Source organism: Armigeres subalbatus, chromosome 2, assembly GCF_024139115.2.
Source record: "Armigeres subalbatus isolate Guangzhou_Male chromosome 2, GZ_Asu_2, whole genome shotgun sequence".
Taxonomy (NCBI): domain Eukaryota; kingdom Metazoa; phylum Arthropoda; class Insecta; order Diptera; family Culicidae; genus Armigeres; species Armigeres subalbatus.
This window is the reverse complement of record NC_085140.1, coordinates 175,431,071-175,449,092: the sequence shown is the minus strand read 5'-3', so window position 1 is coordinate 175,449,092 and position 18,022 is coordinate 175,431,071. Positions and strand designations below refer to the sequence as shown.

At 38.8% G+C, this 18,022-nt stretch overlaps 1 protein-coding gene across 4 annotated transcripts in view; it reads right to left on the bottom strand.

Moving 5' to 3' along the window:
* Nucleotides 1–366: 366 nt before the first annotated feature.
* LOC134211251 (protein ABHD1) overlaps nt 367–18,022 on the bottom strand; it is a 43,535-nt gene continuing 25,879 nt past the window's right edge. For all 4 annotated transcript variants that reach the window (XM_062687957.1, XM_062687956.1, XM_062687958.1 and 1 more), the window contains exons 5-6: nt 1,325–1,461; nt 367–1,257 (exon numbers count right to left, since the gene is read on the bottom strand). In XM_062687957.1, the coding sequence (XP_062543941.1) occupies nt 805–1,257; nt 1,325–1,461 (590 nt within the window). In that variant the 3' untranslated portion in view covers nt 367–804. The remainder of the gene's footprint in view (nt 1,258–1,324; nt 1,462–18,022) is intronic.

Below are 18,022 nucleotides of genomic sequence, written 5' to 3'. Positions count from 1 at the left end.
CACTATTTTTATGCTGAAATGTCCAGAAACAGTTGATTGGAACTAGAGATATTGGCTTGTTTTTATGCTTCATAGGTGAGCATGCGGAAGCTCCCGTCTCTTACAAAGCGACGAGTGGAAGATCATACATATGCACTTTTTGAAATGGCTTCAATATGTCTGAAATAAAACATTGGATTTAGAATGTCTGAATGAAATAATTATTCAAAAGAAACGATGAAAATGATAAAACCCAATCCTTCAGTAAATTGTTTTGTTGATAGAAAAATAACAAGTTTGAGTCGTCGTTAGCAACGAAACGCATCAATGCTTGCTAGATGAAAATTTCAGTTCAGTGTCGGGAAGCAGTTAATGTCAAACTTATGGCGATCGTGGAAAGCTGGATAGGAAATTAAATCAATAATGTAGAGTATAAAAAGAAGAACTTGTTCCTACTCGACTGAATATGTGCATCCATACATATCATAATTTTTTTTTTTTAATTTTAGTTAACGAGAAAAATATCTGGGATCTATGCTAATTCAGCAGATTAAAAGAAAACTATAAACAATATCAAAGCAGATAAAATAAATAGAACAATCTCACAGTATCTTTACCTAAAATAGTTGTATTTAATTGCATCAATTTTAATTTACTTACTAATGATTTTGCAGGTTTTATTAAAATAGTATTACTATCATAAATATCAATTTTTGGATGTTATAATTGGAATATGCTTTCAAAATGTACAATACAAGTTATTTCATTGTTCTTCTCCTAAAACAAATAATTTTGTTTATCCTATGGTATTACCCTCTGCTACTATTAGAATGGAATAGATTTTTTTCGAATAGGACTAGATGAACGCGATATGGGCGTTGTCGGAACCGAAGTCGATGACTGCAGGTTGTGCTCCATCATCAGCTGTGCAGTGCGATAGAATTCATTGTTTGGATCAAAAAGAGCCGCCGAAAAGAATTGGCTGAAGAGGCGACCCATGTACTGATCCTTATTGGCTGGCCACCAACCCTCAAGGAACCCAATGTGACCGCCGCGGGCCGTAATGAGGATGGCAACGTGGGACGACTTCTCGGCAGCCTTGATCGGGATGGCATCCAGTGGCTGGAACGGATCGTCAGCTGCGCTCAAGCACAGCAGAGGTACCTTTATTTTGTGCAATTTGTTGTGCAGTGTAGCCTGTGCGTAATAACTGTAAACGTCTTTGTAGCCGAAATGTTTGGACGTGAAGTGGGAATCAAACTCCTTGATAGTCTTGCTCTAAAAAAAATAATTACATCATTTCTATTCGTGTCCTACAATTCTATTCTTTATTATTGTATTTTACCTGCAGAACAACATCCATATCCCAATCAAACTCTTCGTTTCTCAGAATATCATATTGCCGCACAGTGCGACATAAACTGCCGGCTAAATGGCGACCAAGCATGCTATTCAAATAAGGCTGTTCAATACTGTCAGAACCTGGAATTATGGAGAGTGAGAGAGAGAAACAAGTTTGTATTATGTGCCATAATATAATAGACAATCATTACAATCATATAGAAATGTATACCCACGAAAATCTAACCTAGCAGCAGGTTAAGGCAATACTGCCGTAATCTGGCAAAGTGAGGTATACAACATTTTCCAAAAATTGTGTTAACGAGTAGTATGTACTCATCGTACTCTTTAAAGGGTGGTATGGACTTCTAAAGTACTGTGCAAATAGATAGGACAAGTAGTGGTCAAGGAATGATTTTGCTGTTGACGTTCCTTGAACAGTACGGAGCTGGCACGGAAAAGGAACAATTTAGGCAATAGCAGGCGTATTGCAGTGAAGAAAACACATACTGACGTCTTCCCTTGCGAAATAATGCACTGGTGCATTATTCCGCAAGTAAAGTGACGTTTTGTGAAGTTTTCTCTTCATTGCTTTTATTTATTTTTTTGCGATTAATTTTTGATGCACTGTTTTTTTTCGGTTGTGGTGTGGTGAAGGCTATGTTTGTAAAAGATGCTGCCAAGGACCAAGACCAGGACTCCCAGGACCAGGAGTCGGTGGAAGTAGTTGCGCCGTTATTGTTCGTCAATTGAAAGGCACTGAACAACTTTCAAAAAAGTTGTTCTAAACTATTCCACCTGGCCAACCTGAGGGTTTCTATAAACCCCAAGAAGATTCTGATGGCGTAGTTCGAACAGCTGTAGTACTCGCGTTTGGAACTTCTTCCAGGGTCATCGTCAACAGTGCTTTCACAGTGTATCTGCACCTCAGTAAATCGCTGCTCATATCCAATGTCACAGTACTGGTTAACGGTTTCAGCTTTGATTCCTTTCCAGATACTTCCTGCCGTACTACAACGTCGATAGTTTTGCTAACAATCCCTCCCAGGCCCTCGGACGATGTTCAGCCGCCCCTAACAAGAGGCTCTACCGCACCTTCTTGAACAGATGTCCGATCAGATTTTCAACTCCGGAAAGAATTTAATCCCCCTTCCCTATCAGCAAACGACCAAAGCTCATACCAGGGTTGGTTAGCCAATCGATCGGCATCTCAAGGATAGAGAAATAACAGTTGCTTAGCATGAGGCTAAAGAACACAATAAAGTGAGAAACGCAATGGAGTGCGACAACGAAAGGATGCGGCTGCGTCACTTTTAAATACACGGCAGCATATGGAACGGCACGCAATGGTGCGGAACGGCAGATGCGAAATGTAAAGTACTAAAACCGTGATTTAAAAAATATCAAGAAATGCGGCAGCGTTATTGCGGAAAGAAGCATAAGAAGGGCCACTGGATTAAACTGGGTCGCAGGAAATGAATTAAACTATTTATGGAAATGGAGATAACCTTGAAGAAACATTAAAGATTAAATTAATTATAAAATCTTCGTTCTAATCGGCTTTGCCCTACAATTCAATCCAATATCAAGAGAACATCCCTTATTCTTTCAAATTAAGTCCCTAGTATTTCAAATTGAAATTCCTTGAGTTGCCAAGGGAAAATCCACTGAGTTTCCAAAGCACATTTCCAAGAATTTGAAAGGAAAATTTATCTGATTCCAAAATTTAAAAAAAAGACAAGTTTCCAACTCTCTTGTATTTTCGCAGTAAAATACCACTGCATGGCCAAGAAAATTGCATGGAAAATTTTCTTTAGTTTTGCTGGATAATTATTCGGAATTTGCAAGGGACTTTCTCTAATTTTTAACGGAAAATTCCTTTGAATTTCCAAACCAAATACCAAGAGAATTCCTCTCAAATATCAACGGAAAACCTACTGAAACTCCGAAGGAAATTCCTCTGAAAGGTTAAATGAAAATTTCCTTTGGAAATTTCTACGGAAGTTCTTCCAGGCATTCCTTCGGAAGTTCATCCAGGAATTCCTTCGAAAGTTCCTCCAGGAATTCTTTCGAAACATCCTCCGAAAGCTTCTCGTTCGAAAGTTCCTTCAGGACTTCCTTTGAAAGATCCTCCAGTAATTCATTCCGAGGTTCCTCCAGGAATTCGTTCGGAAATTCCTCCAGGAACTCATTCGGAAGTTCCTCCATGAACTCATCCGGAAGTTCCTCCAGAAATTTCTTCAGAAATTCCTTCGGAAGTTTCTCAAGGAATTCCTTCGGAAGTTCCTCCAGGAATTCCTTCGGAAGTTCCTCCAGGAATTCCTTCGGAAGTTCCTCCAGGAATTCCTCCGGAAGTTCCTCTAGGAATTCCTTCGGAAGTTCCTCCAGGAATTCCTCCGGAAGTTCCTCCAGGAATTCCTCCGGAAGTTCCTCCAGGAATTCCTCCGGAAGTTCCTCCAGGAATTCCTCCGGAAGTTCCTCCAGGAATTCCTCCGGAAGTTCCTCCAGGAATTCCTCCGGAAGTTCCTCCAGGAATTTCTCCGGAAGTTCCTCCAGGAATTTCTCCGGAAGTTCTTCCAGGAATTTCTCCGGAAGTTCCTCCAGGAATTCCTCCGGAAGTTCCTCCAGGAATTCCTCCGGAAGTTCCTCCAGGAATTCCTCCGAAAGTTCCTCCAGGAATTCCTCCTCAGCCTCATCCAAAATTCCTACAATGTTTCTACGGTAATTTTCCAAAGAATTCTTCAGGGGATTCCTCCAGTATTTGCTAAAGAAATTCCGCCAAGAATTTCTACAGATTTTTTCCCGGGATTTACTCAAGGAATTCCTCCGGGAGTTTCTCAAGGAATTCCTCCTGCAGTTCCTCTGGGAATTTCTGCAGTAATCAAGTTCAAGCGAAAATTTCTCTGTGAATTTATCCGTAAGTTCTTATGGAAGTTCCTCTAGAAATTCTAACGGGAAATCCTCCTGGAATTCATCCGGAAGATCCTCCGGGAATTCCTCCGGAAGTTCCTAAGATAATTCCTCCGAGAATTCCTCCGGAAGTTCCTCCGGAGATCCTTCGGAAGTTCCTTTGGAGATCTTCCGGAACTTCCTCCGGCAGATCCTCCGGAAGATCATCCGGAAGTTTTTTCGGAAGATAATTCATAAGTTCCTCTGGAAGATTCTCCGCAAAATACTCCGGTAGATCCTCCAGAAGTTCCTTCGGAAGATCCTCCGAAAGCTCCTCCGGATGATCCTCCGGAAGATCCTACGGCAGATCCTTCGGAAGTTCCTCTGCAAGATCATCTGGAAGTTCCTCCGGATATCCTACGGAAGTTTCTCCGGATATCCTACGGAAGTTCCTCCGGATATCTTACGGAAGTTCCTCCGGAAGGTAATCTGGAAGTTTTTCCGAAAGATAATTCGTAAGTTCCTCCGCAAGCTCTTTCGGCAGATCCTCCGTCAGATTCTCCGGCACATCCTCCAGAAGTTCCTCCGCAACATCATCTGGAAGTTCCTCCGGAAGATCCTCCAGAAGTTTCTCCGGAAGATAATTTATAAGTTCCTCCGCAAGTTCCTCCGGTAGATCCTTCGAAAGATCCTCCGGAAGATCCTCCGGAAGATCTTCCGGATGTTCCGCCGGAAGTTTCTCCAGAAGATAATTCATAAGTTCCTCCGCAAGTTCCTCCGTTAGGTCCTCCGGAACATCCTCCAGCAGATCCTTCGGAAGGTCATCCGGAAAATCCTCTAGAAGTTTCTCCGAAAGATAATTCGTAAGTTCCTCCACAAGTTCCTCCGGTAGATCCTTCGAAAGATCCTCCAGAAGATCCTCCGGAAGATCTTCCGGATGTTCCGCCGGAAGTTTCTCCAGAAGATAATTCATAAGTTCCTCCGCAAGTTCCTCCGTTAGGTCCTCCGGAAGATCCTCCAGATTCATCCGTTCGGGTGCAAGATTTCGCGTAGTTTTTGAGCCATTGGAAGACTCGCCCTAGAAGAAGGTCTCATAGCCGGGATCCCAAAATAGCATCAGCAGTCTTCCTTATTTGAGGAAGTGGCGCATAAGCTACTGTTTGTACTGAGCTTCAGCTAATACGTTACATAGTGAAATGTCTACGGGACGAAACAAGTGGAACCCGGACAGTTGCTTTCGAACTCGGACCTGGGTCCCCATCTCATCGACGAGCATGTGAACTGGTCATTTCTGCACATCCACAAAATCATGCCCTAATTGGGCTTTGGAATCACTCGTTTCTTCGTCCATTGAAGGGGCCTTCGGGCCTTCGGGCCTATAGCGAAATAGTCTTCCATGTGGACATAAAGCGCGCCATTTGGACCGGACGCCACGGCTGAAAAGCATAAGATCGTTATTGACACTGCAGCCAGAAGAATCAGGCAAAGCTTCAAGATCTACCACACATGACGAGCAATTCTGGCTACAACTATCCCAGCAAGGAACGGGAGAGTGCGGAAGATAGGTCCCTCGCAGCCATTCTACGATCCAAAAACCCCGGGCGGAACGTCCACGTAGTTCCCCATGCACGACGACAAGTTCTGGTAAAGAAATCCGACCCGATCCTGAGAGGGTAATGCCACGGGGCTCGTCGAACATTATAACACCAACCACTATGCAGGCGAGGATATGCTTCAAGAGATTATTATTTTTAGAAAACAAATTGCAGCTGTTTATTTCCAATTTCTTACCTGCTTGATGACAGACAAACATGTTTTTTTCGCCTGCTTTATCATTAGGTCATATTACGTCAATATTACTTTGGTAATTTGATCAAATTTTCCTTGACCATTTTCCTTGAGAACTGCGTACTAGGCTTAACAGAAAAATGTAAATCATGTATGTTGTAAAATGGCGCATACGTCACTTTTCCTGAATACGGCAGAATAGTGGGACATCGCCCAGGGCCAGGATATCCAGCTTTCCACGTTCGCCATAATGGCGGCTGCCATAAATAAATCTGACAGTAACTGCTTCCGACGCTGAACTGCTTTCGACGCTTCCGACGACGGTCGTATCATAGCAACTATTTTCACATTGTTTATTTATTGTTACGTGAGTTGGTACAACATGAAAAAACTGGAGAAAATTCACTTCTCGTAAAAAGCTTGCAGCAATAAGAAACATTTAATTAATATGATGAACATATATATTCATTTTTTTATATTTTAGGTAGAAGAAGAACAATTTGGCATTCAAACGCAACATTCATATAAAGTGTCCATACTTTTTATTGAGCTTGCAACGCAACTAGCTTTACTTAGCTTTAGCACTCGGATCCAAGTTCTTCTAAGGGGATCCGATTTAAGATACGTGGACATATGCACCCGTCTGAATGCTCTGCCTTCTTCGAAGTAAACTTGGTTAGAATCTATCCTCGATTTAACTTCACTGCTCTGAGTTGATGAGGATGCTCGCAGAAGCCAAATTGTGCAGTTAAGTGCACTTGACCGTATTAATAAATTCGAACTCCTCGGTGGAACTGGGAATCTAGCGGTAAAAGGAAAATAAATAAAATCAAGAACTACATCATTCGTTTAGTTGCGTATAAGGACATGAAGTTATAAATGGAGTATGTCTGCATAGATCAATAGCGTTCCGTTATATTAGAAATATTTACTTAACGGCGTATAAAGCCAATAAACAGATAACAGATACGCAAATGATTGGAAATCAGGAAAAGTATTAATAAAAATTAAGACAAAGGGCAAGGGTAACGTTTCCATCACGTCACTCTATTCGTAGAACTCTATCAAATATCAGCTGCCCAAGACTAGGATTCTAAGCCTAAGCTTCGATCGTAGACAAGAGTAAAATATACCGTGCTAAACATTCTGCTCATAGGTAAGTACAGTTTTCTTTGCGATAAGATGAGCCGTTGGTATGATTGTTACAGTTGAAGTATCCGCTTTTATTGTCGATATTTCCCTTGAACATAATCCATGACTTAAACTCAACAAATGAAGGAATGAAAGTTTTTAGTTTTTTTTCCTTTCGTCGGGAGAACTGGAAGTCGAACGATATTCCAAGTTCTATCGTATGGAGCACGGCACGGACAAGTATACTGAACTGCACTGTTTGGCTTCTCCGAGCGTGAATTAGGTATTTAGAAGAAACTGGCTCACATTCGTTTTCACCCATCAACTAAGTGCCAGTGCAGTTGCATGGAGAATAAATCGTCAGGAAATTTGTTGCATAGAAGCCAAGACATGCAGAGCTTGTACTTTGTATGAATGTAATGCTTGAATGCCAATTTGTTCTTTTCCCGCCTGAAACATAAAAAAGATGAATATTTAATCGTCAATCATTTTAATTGTTGCGAGAACTGAAATTCCTCCTGTTTTTTTCATGTTATGCCTGCTCACGTAACAATAAATAAACAATGTGAAAATAGTTGCTATGATACGACCACCGTCGGAAGCGTCGAAAACAGTTTAGCGTCGGAAGCAGTTACTGTCAGAAATATTTATAGCAGCCGCCATTATGGCGAACGTGGAAAGCTGGATAGATATTTTATGTCGACCCTTTGCATTACTCAAGATGCGCAGGACCTATGGTACATCAGGCCAATTGTGAAAACCGGTTCACACTGCAGCACTTTTTTAATTTTTTGACGTAGGATTACGTCTTTCCGGAACATTGGGGGGTCATTCTGCAGTTTCAAATTTTTTTATTTCGATTCTTATGTTATTCGGTTTAGACAGGGCAAGCGAGTTGAACAAGTCGCTCGAATTGGACATGAATTGAAAATCTAAACACCTTTGTTCAACCCAGTTGAATGAAAACAAAGTTGGACATGTTCAACTTTTTGGAAAGACAATTGAATTCAACTGAGTTGTTCAATTCACTTGCCCTGTTAAAAAATAGCATTAACCCCTCTCTTTCCCATGACTTTCCCATTTCAATAGGAAGGAATCATCTTTGGAATAAATGCTAGAACAAAAGTTATTTGGCAAAGCTAAAATTAGTGGAAAACGAAAAAAAAGTTTTTGATTGTAAATCAATAGTTACTTGATTGTTCTCGAACAATTGTTCACTATTTTTACTCAAAATTGATTATATTTGCAGTCTAATGAAACCATAAAGTTGTACCAAATACTGCTTTTTGTTGAAATAATTTGATGAATGTTGGAAGGTGCAAAATTTGATGGAGCTCTACAGCTACCATGGGAAGGAAAGGGTTAAGGTGTTTTACAACAAAGCTAAAAATCGGCCATCTTGCAAAATCAGGGTTTGCAGAAATCGCTCTTGTATAATATTTGGTTTTATACTGCGCTGCATCGAAAAATCGCGAACAGCTGATACGAACTCGTCGTAGAACCATTCTTTAAAAAGGTTACGGGTCATCCAAGCCTTTTTCGAAAAATGGTATGTAACCGGCAAACTGTCTTCAAAATTTCTGGGAAAATCGCGCGGCTTGGCAGCTGTTCCGATGAACATAAGTTTCACTTTCATGGAGCCATCAATATTGGCGCACGGCATAGAAGTAAAACGTGTTTTGTTTAATTTCCGACCACTAGCAACCTTCTCATCCCACAGAATAATGCGTAAAATTTCGTAAACAACGCAGATTCATCAGCGTTGTACACTTGGCATTTCTGTAAACCCATTTCCAGGATCTTCGCCATCAAAACTGTTTTGAATTTATCATAAGCTGCAATGTCAGCGGACGCTTTCTCGCCCACTACCCGTGCGACTCGCAGACCATGTCGTTGCTTGAAACGTTGCACCCATCCATCACTGGGTACAAAACTCTTACCAACATGTAGACCATGAGATTGTAACAAAAAAAACATTACCTCTGTTTTGGCCTTCAGGATATCTGATGTTACGATTATGTTGTCCTCTCTTTGCTGAATCAACCATACGTAAATTACAAGGTTAAAAGCAGGCTACTGACATCCTATTGCTTAGCCCATCGCCAGATCGTAGCCAGGATGTCCTGGGCTATAATTTTTTTTCATACTGCGTTTCAATGATGACAGCGGTCTATGTCTATTGATGATGATGACACCGCGCTTGTCACCGGGTCGGTTAAAAGACTATTCTTCCATTTGCTTCCACTATTCACTTTTATGTATCAACAAGCAGATACGTATTTCGTTTCCTACTTGGAAACTTCTTCAGTGTTTGTTATCGACCTTGTAGCATTTCCCCTAAGACGCTCTAAAAATAATTAATCATACGTAAATTGCTTCCTCTAGAAGTGGATACGACTGTTCTTTCGATGTTTTCCTGTCCTCGATTCCATGTTCTCTATATTTCTCCAGCTTTTCTCGTATTGCATCCTCGTTCTTTACGTATCTGCTCACTGATGACGTAGATATTCCATGGGCTCTGGCGACTGATTCGAGGGTACTTGTGTCCGCCTCAGCTTCCTCAATGAATAGGAGTTAACTTTCTGAAATCAGTATGGCGAAAGGCATCTAAGGTTCGATTTCACAAAATTAAGCACCTTCATCGAAAAAATATTTGGTAGGCTTAGTAGCGGACACCTTCCCACACAACCAGTACCAAAAAGTTTTTCATGAAAAGTTTCTAATTTTGAGAAAACCCGCATTAGGTGTCTTTTGCCATACAAATTTCTGGCGGTTAACTCATGCTGACTATTTTACGCATATACTGGATGTGACAGCGGCGGGTAGAAAATCAGCCACTGCCATTAATTCATTGGGACGATACTATGAGACAAGGTGACTGGCCTGCAAAAGGAGGTCATGACCCTGGGTTGCGGTCACTATTCCAAAGTATTTCGAAGCGAACGGATGTTTACAAAATTACCAAAGTTGGAAGTTGAAGAATAGAGAAGAAGTGTGTGGAACAACAGAATGCGATGAGGACAACCCAAGTAACCAAAAGCTCCTTTAAAAGTACATTTTTGGCTTAATCAGCTTCACAGAGCTGCTTAAGCCGAAAAACATACTTTTAAACTTGTCATAAGACGAGTTTGTACAATCCCATTGAATTCCACCACTTAATTGTATCTTGACAGATACGTATTTCGACCTCAACAGTAAGGCCGTCTTCAGTGTCTCGTACTTGACTCGACTAAGTAGACATTCCACTAAAAAGCTCAAAATAATTTTCTTAATACTTTTAAAGGAACTTTTGGTTACTTGGGAACCCCACTGTTTTTGGGTTAAAACCCCCAGCAAGAACCGCCATCGTTCCATGGTTCCGTAGTCGGCCAAATCCGACCTTTTTTTCGACCGATAGTCGATCGGCCTTCTTATTGGTCGAGTTGCAACGAAGCCACGGACAAAAATGAATAAGCTAGTTAGCTTATTATTTATTCATTACCAATATTTTTCAAATTTTATTCTTGCCAAAGATTAAAAATTGAACCCATTTTTAAGCATTGAATTACTTTTCCGAAATATAATCATTAAATTGATTTTCTAGTCCTCATTATTAATCTGGGAACTTGTCAGATGACGCTTTTTTCTTAGTCACTATTTCCACTCATGGGACTTAAAGACTTCAATTTGAAGAGAACAGCCATTCTCCATACTGTTTCATTGCGTGAAAAATAATTCGTGTCTAAATCCAAAAGCTAACGTTTTGCTGGGTTCTACGAATTATATCAGGTAACTAAAAACATATCGCATTTTTTATTCAGCAGAACTTTTTGAAAATGAACACAAATTCTCCCAATTTTTGCTTATCACAGGTTTTTCTATAGCGGCCTTCACGGCAGTTTTGAAAAAGGATGTCGAAATTGGAATCTTGTGTTCCGTCTGCGGTTCTACCGTCCAAAGCTCAAGTGATTCCATGTTTGAATTTACCGACGGAAACTGCTCCAATATTCGGACAAATCGCGGAATACTTCATATCCTTACCCCTCATGGTTCGAGGAAATAATCTGAATTACGGATCAATCGATTGCATTGATCCATGCGCTCAGCGCTTAGCGGTTTCCCAGACATTATAATATATAATATAATATGGTGCAGCAGCAGGTAAAAACATGCTAAGTTTATTGAATGTTCTGACTTAACTAAATTTTGTTCCCACCAGGAAGATCGAATCCGAAATCGAAGTGGCCAATTTCATCGGAAAGATTTAGTTTTGGAAGACGCACGGCTGAAGAGCAGCCAAAGTTAACGAATACAACGTTTGGTACTTCATCCCCATCAAATCATCCCCGAGAAATAGTGTGCCTTCCATATGATCGATCGAAAAGTGGTCACCCAGCAGGCAATGATACTTGTTGTAATGAAATATAGCCCGCACAATAATACAATTTAAGAAATAAATAAACTTCTACTAGTTTGATTTCTAAAATATGTTGTTGTTTTTTCAAAGCGTAAAACTGTTATCGTTTCGTAAAACCAATAAACCAATGAATAAATTGACAATAATCTAAAGTAGATATACATGGAATATGCATTTCAAATGATTAAACTCATTTTAATCATTCACAGATTATTGTACAACTAAACATTGCAATGAGTGGATAGATCGAATATGGCTTTAGATTAAATTTTAATCTATTTAGCTTTTTTATTTTTATCCGTGCAAGGAGCGAGGAAGATCCACAAACCACCCCAGCGATACCACCGGTAAGCCCTCAGCAAACAGAGTTGCTCGCTGCCGGGTCGTCGGCCACCAGAGATGCCAGATTTGAAGACATGTCTTCAATTTGAAGACATTTAAATTTCTGTAAAGACATTTCTCGCTTAACTTTTCAAAAGGACCTAAGTAACATTTTTTTCATGAATTAATTTGAATAGCGCAATCAACAGAAAAACATGAATGCTTTTGATTGCAGTACTCAAATTAATTCATGATAAAAATGTTACTTAGGTCCTTTTGAAAAGTTAAGCGAGATTTATTCCGTGAAGACATTTTGAAGACTTTTCGAAATATTTGAAGACTTATCTACTTATTTGAAAATACTTGAAGACAGTCAATAAGCCAGCGAATAGAAAATACAGTTTTATTTCTAACTTATGAATTCTGCGACCTCTATATGTAAACAATATAAATATTACAAAAGTTATAATAGTCTTTGTCTCGGGCTTAGAATCTCAAACATAAAAATACATTCACACTAGCCAGTTGATAACTGCAACGCATTTTAGACCTCATTCGCACTTAACTTTGAGCTGTCCGATGGAAGCATTCGTTAGAATTTTCCTTGGCGGCGTTTTTGACGTGTCTGTAAAAGGGTATTTCGATCATTACATCGGAACGCAAACTGATCTAATTTGCAGCAAACATAGACTGAATTCTTCTATGACTAGATTCAATCTATTCAACCGTTGAGCTAGAACCAGATTTTTTTTCTTAATTCCTTCTGAATTCATCTGATCTATTCGGCATTTTCATTCCATCATTCCACATTCTTCTAAATATAAGTCGCGAAACACTCGTAGATGAAGAATTTCTTGTCTAACTTTAAGAGAATTGAAAATGAAAATTCAGTTGAAATTATCGTGGAAATTTATAATACTTTCCGTCAAGAAGAAATAAAGGAAATACTCCAAATATTAAACGGCAAATTCTTCTTAATTTCCACAAGTTCTACTGAACTCCCAAAAAAAATCCCTTTAAATTTCCACAAGAAATTTGTCTCAATTAATTGCCATAGAAAATTCTCACGAATGTCGAAAAGAAATTGAAATTGTTCTGGTGTTTTGGTGTGGTGGTGGATATTTCTTAGAACTTACATGGTAAATTATTACAGGAAAATGTTCTCAAAGGAAATTTAGCGGAAACTTGTTACACACTTTCGTTAAATTCCTTTGGTAATTCTTCTAGACATATCTTTCAGTATTTTCTCTGAGAATTCCTCTATGAATTATTATTCTTTTATTCTAATTGTTATTCTTTCTAAAAGTCCTCCTAAATTTCCTCCACGAGTTTGTCCGGATGTTTCAGGGATTTCTCCGGAAAATCCTCCAGAAATTCCTATGGAATTTCCTCTAGGAGTTCCTCCGTAAGATCATCCAAGAATGCCAGCGAAAGTACGTATCCAAGAATTCCTCCAGCACTCCTCCGGTCGTTCACGAATTCCTACAGCATTTCTTTCAGGAATTCCTCCGGAAATTCTTCCAAAAGCTCCCCCAGGAATTCCCGCGGAAGCTTCTCCAGGGATCCCTCCGGAAGCTCCTCGATAAATTTATTTGGAAGTTTCTCCAGGAATTCCTCTGGAAGATTCTCCAAGAATGTCGCTGAAAGATTCCCCAAGAATGCCTCCGGAAGTATACTATGGAATTTCTCTGATTTTTCCTCCAGGATTTCTTTCGGAAATTTCTCAAAAAATCTCCTCCAAAAATTCATCCAGAACTATTTCCGAAAATTCCTCCGGAAGTTTCTTTAGAAATTTCTTCAGAAATTCATCAGAAAAATCCTTCAGGAAATCCCTCCGGAATTCAACCTGAAGCTCCTACAGGAATTCCTTCTCAAGTTTCTCCAAGAATTCCTCCTGAAAATCCTCCAGCATTTCCTCTGGAAATTCCTTCAGAAATTTCTCCTGAAGTTCCATCAATAAATCCTTTGGATGTTCCAACATGAATTCTGCGGGAAATTTCGTCAGGAGTCTTAAAATTAATTAGAAGCTCCATCCAGAAGAAATAAGTTTAAGGGGCGATTCAAATATGACGTCCACTACTTTTTGGTATTTCTAGACCCCCTCCCCCCCCCCTCTGTCACGCTTTTTTGTATACCTATCCAGCTTTTTACGCAGGCCATGCTATAAATTTTGCATCACCCCTATCTGACATTTGCTGTGTACACTATAATTTTTATAATTCAATCAAAGTATGCTTTATGTTGTGGAAAAAATATTGATTTAGTCCATGAAAACGTCACATAACCAAATGTTTTCGTATTTGATTTTTACTTTAAAAGTTTTTTCACAGGGTTTAACTACATATTTGATTCAATTTTAGGAAATGCAAGAGTTGCTGAAGGCTGTTCGTATTGTTAAACATGATAAACGAGGTGCATTAGACTCAATTCTATGGACATGAAAACCTTTTGAGAGGACGAGACCTGGTACATTCATGGCCAACGCCCGAATAAACTGATAGTGAATGTTGAAGTGCCAGAACGGTCAATAGAGGCGAAATACCGCAACATTGCTCCTAATCGTGACCAATTAAGCTAAAACCATTTTTACCTCTATCTCGTTGTCACCTTTACCTTACCAATTATCCTTACATTCATCGTCACGTTACGAAATACAGGACAGGTTCCGGAGTCAATTCAAACGAGGATGGTGCTCTTTTGTGGTCAACTGCAGGGCATATATGCATTCAGCAATCGCAACCGTGGTTGGTTACCCTGCGTTAACCTTATGCTACGTTTCAACATGTTCAATTTTCTTTTCCATTCAAGAGAGTTGAAAGTCTTGGACAGAATCGAAAATCAAACTTGGATCTCCGGATCGGCTCTCCAACGCATTTGTACCCATTCTGTACCATTTCACTTGGACTTTGAACAATTGGACTCAACTACTTTTTTCCCCTGTATACGTATATAATTTCACTACGCTCATAATCCCATTCCCTGAAAGGTTTTTTGACTGGTAGTTGTTTCAAAATATACGCCACGTGATTGCCAGCTTTCGAACTACTGGCAAAGCTATCTTTCTATGGCAGAACTTAAATATCGATCAAAACATCCGCTTTGGAGCAAATTTCCTTTTATTTCAGATATTTATGCCAGTTTTAGTTTGTTTGCAGAAAATATAATGGAGCCATCTATAGTGGGAAAGAAAGGAGAAGATTTAATGTAGAAGTTATAGAGACTGTTCTTAAATTGAGACGCGACATTGGTAAAATACCAGCACTTGTCCTACGACGGAGCTCATCGCTTTGAACACCACGAACGAAATTCCTTCTTAGAGAAAGATAACTTGGAGCATGAATATGCACCCTATCAACCAGTCCCATCCAAATCCTGACATCCATGCGCCTTGCATGATTTTATATATCTGAACTAGTACTTGGCAGTATTTTTCTCATGGTTTTTTTCACAAGGCAGTATTGATCCTTGAAATAGAAAGAAAATTAAGAATTTGTTTTACACAGAAAAGCTAATCAGTCCTGGAGTTTCGTTTAAATTTTCAAGTTGAAAATATGACATTTGTTGGTGAATGAAAAATGCATGGCTACTGAGACGTCGCCATAAGTTTGTACCTCTGTTTGTACATAGCATACGTCAAAATTGAGTCACCCCTTGTTTATTTATAGCTAGTGTAAAAAGCTGGATAGTACATGTACTGTCACAAAATCTTAGACCCCCTCCCCCCCTAAAACCTGTGACATCATTTTTGAATGACCCCTAAGTAGTAATAAGCTCCATCAAGGATTTATCCGGAAGTTGCTGCAAAAATTTATCTGGAAGTTTCTCCAAAAAATCAGTCAAAAAATCCAGTAGAATTTTACCAGACTCAGTAGAAAATCCAGGGAAAACTCGTTATACACTCTCGCGTGAAAATTTTATAGAAAATTCTTTTTAATTCTCACAATTTGAATGTTAAAACAATAAACATTATTCCACATCAATAAAACAGGACTTGATTGAATTTGCAAACCTATAGGATTTTGAAATTTCTCGCTGTTAATCATAATTTTAATATTGAAGACATTTGAAGACATTTTTAAACGACTGTGAAGACAATTGAAAATATCATCTGGCATCCCTGTCGGCCACAGAAGGAAGGAAAGAAAAAGAGGAAGGAAAGAAATGGAGTGGTGCTGTGCTGCCAGGAAAAGGGGATCTAAAATTAACTAGCTTCAAGAGAGAGTGAAGATAAAAGTGAATAAAGTGTCGCAAAATGAAGCTCTGTGGTTTTCCCTGCATTTGATTGCGAGAGTTTCTGTCCGCGAGTTGCTTAAGGTGAGCGTGCCGACCCTAAGGCCATTGGTTCAGGGAGTCTCAGCATAGCGCTGAGCACACTTACCCGATAATTACAAATTCCTGAAGGATTTTCAAATTGAACTCCTAAAAGAACTTCCGACATTCTTAGATTTCTCCAAGAATTTCTTTGGGCATTGCTTCAAGATTTTCTTCAGGAATTCCCCCAGGGATTTCTTTGAAAAATCCTCCGGAAACAAAAAATCATTTTTAAATTCCTCCTCAATGTTTCTTCGAAAATTGAAGGAATGAATTTTGAGAATTACTTCAAAATCTACACACTCAGTTTTTATTTCAGCAGCTCGGCAAAATCGGCACAATTGCGTGCCAGCAAAATTTAAACTGATATCCCGGCAAAAATGACGTTTGATAGCTGGGATTCGGCAAATTACTTGCTGGTTCTCAGCAACTTTGACAGAAATCTCAGCAAAAAACATGTTTGCTGGGGCTCGACTGTGCGAATCTCTGTAAATGTTCAACAAATTTCTGAGATCCCGGTAAAAAAAATAAATGTGTAGAAAAATATATATAGCTCTTTTAGTGGAATGTATTCAACCGTCTAAGACGAATTAAGTACTGTCCATTTAATTCCACCAGTTAATTTTCGTTATCTTTCCAGATACGTATTTCGACCACACAGTTGTGGTCGAAATACGTATCTGCAAAGATAACGAAAATTAACTGGTGGAATTAAATGGACAGTACTTAATTCGTCTTAGACGGATAAATGTGTACCTCAGGAGTTCCTTCGGAATCCAAAACTTCCACCTGGATTTTTTTTTTCGAAAATTCTTCGAATCATACATATTGGAATATATTCACGAATTCCTTTTAAACATTCTCCGGAAATACCTTCAGAAACTCCTTAAGAAATATCTACGGAAACTATTTTGGTTATTTTTTCGGATATTCCTTCGAAAATTCCTTCGGGGATTCGTTCTAGATTTCTTTCACAAATTTCTTCGGAAAATTGTCAAGGTTTTGAAAATTCGCGTATAGGGATTTCTTCTGAAGTTGCTTTAGAATTTTTATTTGATTTTTTTTAATTCATTTAAGAATTCCTTCAGGAAATTCATATGGATATTTTTTCACAAATACCTTAAGAAATTTCTTCAGAAATACCTGTTAGCGTTAAACTTAATTCCAAAATATAAAAAACCGTAATAAAAATTAAAAAAAAAACAGGATTTTCTGAAAAGTCCTCCAGAAATTCCTTTAGAACTTTTTCCAGCAAATCATTCAGAACTTTCTGCAGCAAATTACTTAGGATATTCTTCAATTTTTTCAGCAACTCTTTAGGAAATTTATTTGGAAATTCCTCTGGAGTTTTCTTCAGAATTGCCAGAATTTATTTAAACATTTCTGAGGAAATTCCTTTAGAATCGGTAATACCAGCAGAAAATCCTTCGAAGAATTCTTTCATTTTTTTAGGAGTTCCTTTGGGAACTAGTTTGGAAATACCATTTGGAATTTCTTGGAAAATCCCACTTGGGAATCTTTGACTATTTCGTTGAAAATTCCATCAAAAATTCCTTCAAACATTCTGTTGGAAATACCTTCAAGGAAGTATTAAAATTTCTGGAAGAATACATCCAAAAAAATATCGGATAGACTTCAGGTATTTTATATTATTTTAATGAAGAAAAGAATTCCAAAAGTAATTTATGAAAAAAAATATCAAAGGAATTTCCGATGAAAAAATCCTGCATTTCTCCAGACTTTTGTTCAGGAACTTCTCTAGAAATTCCATCGGAAATTTCGAATAAAATTAATCAAAATTGGTGTGACATCATTTTTTTTTATTTTCAGAATAATGTTGGCGCATATAATTAAATTTCAGTGAAA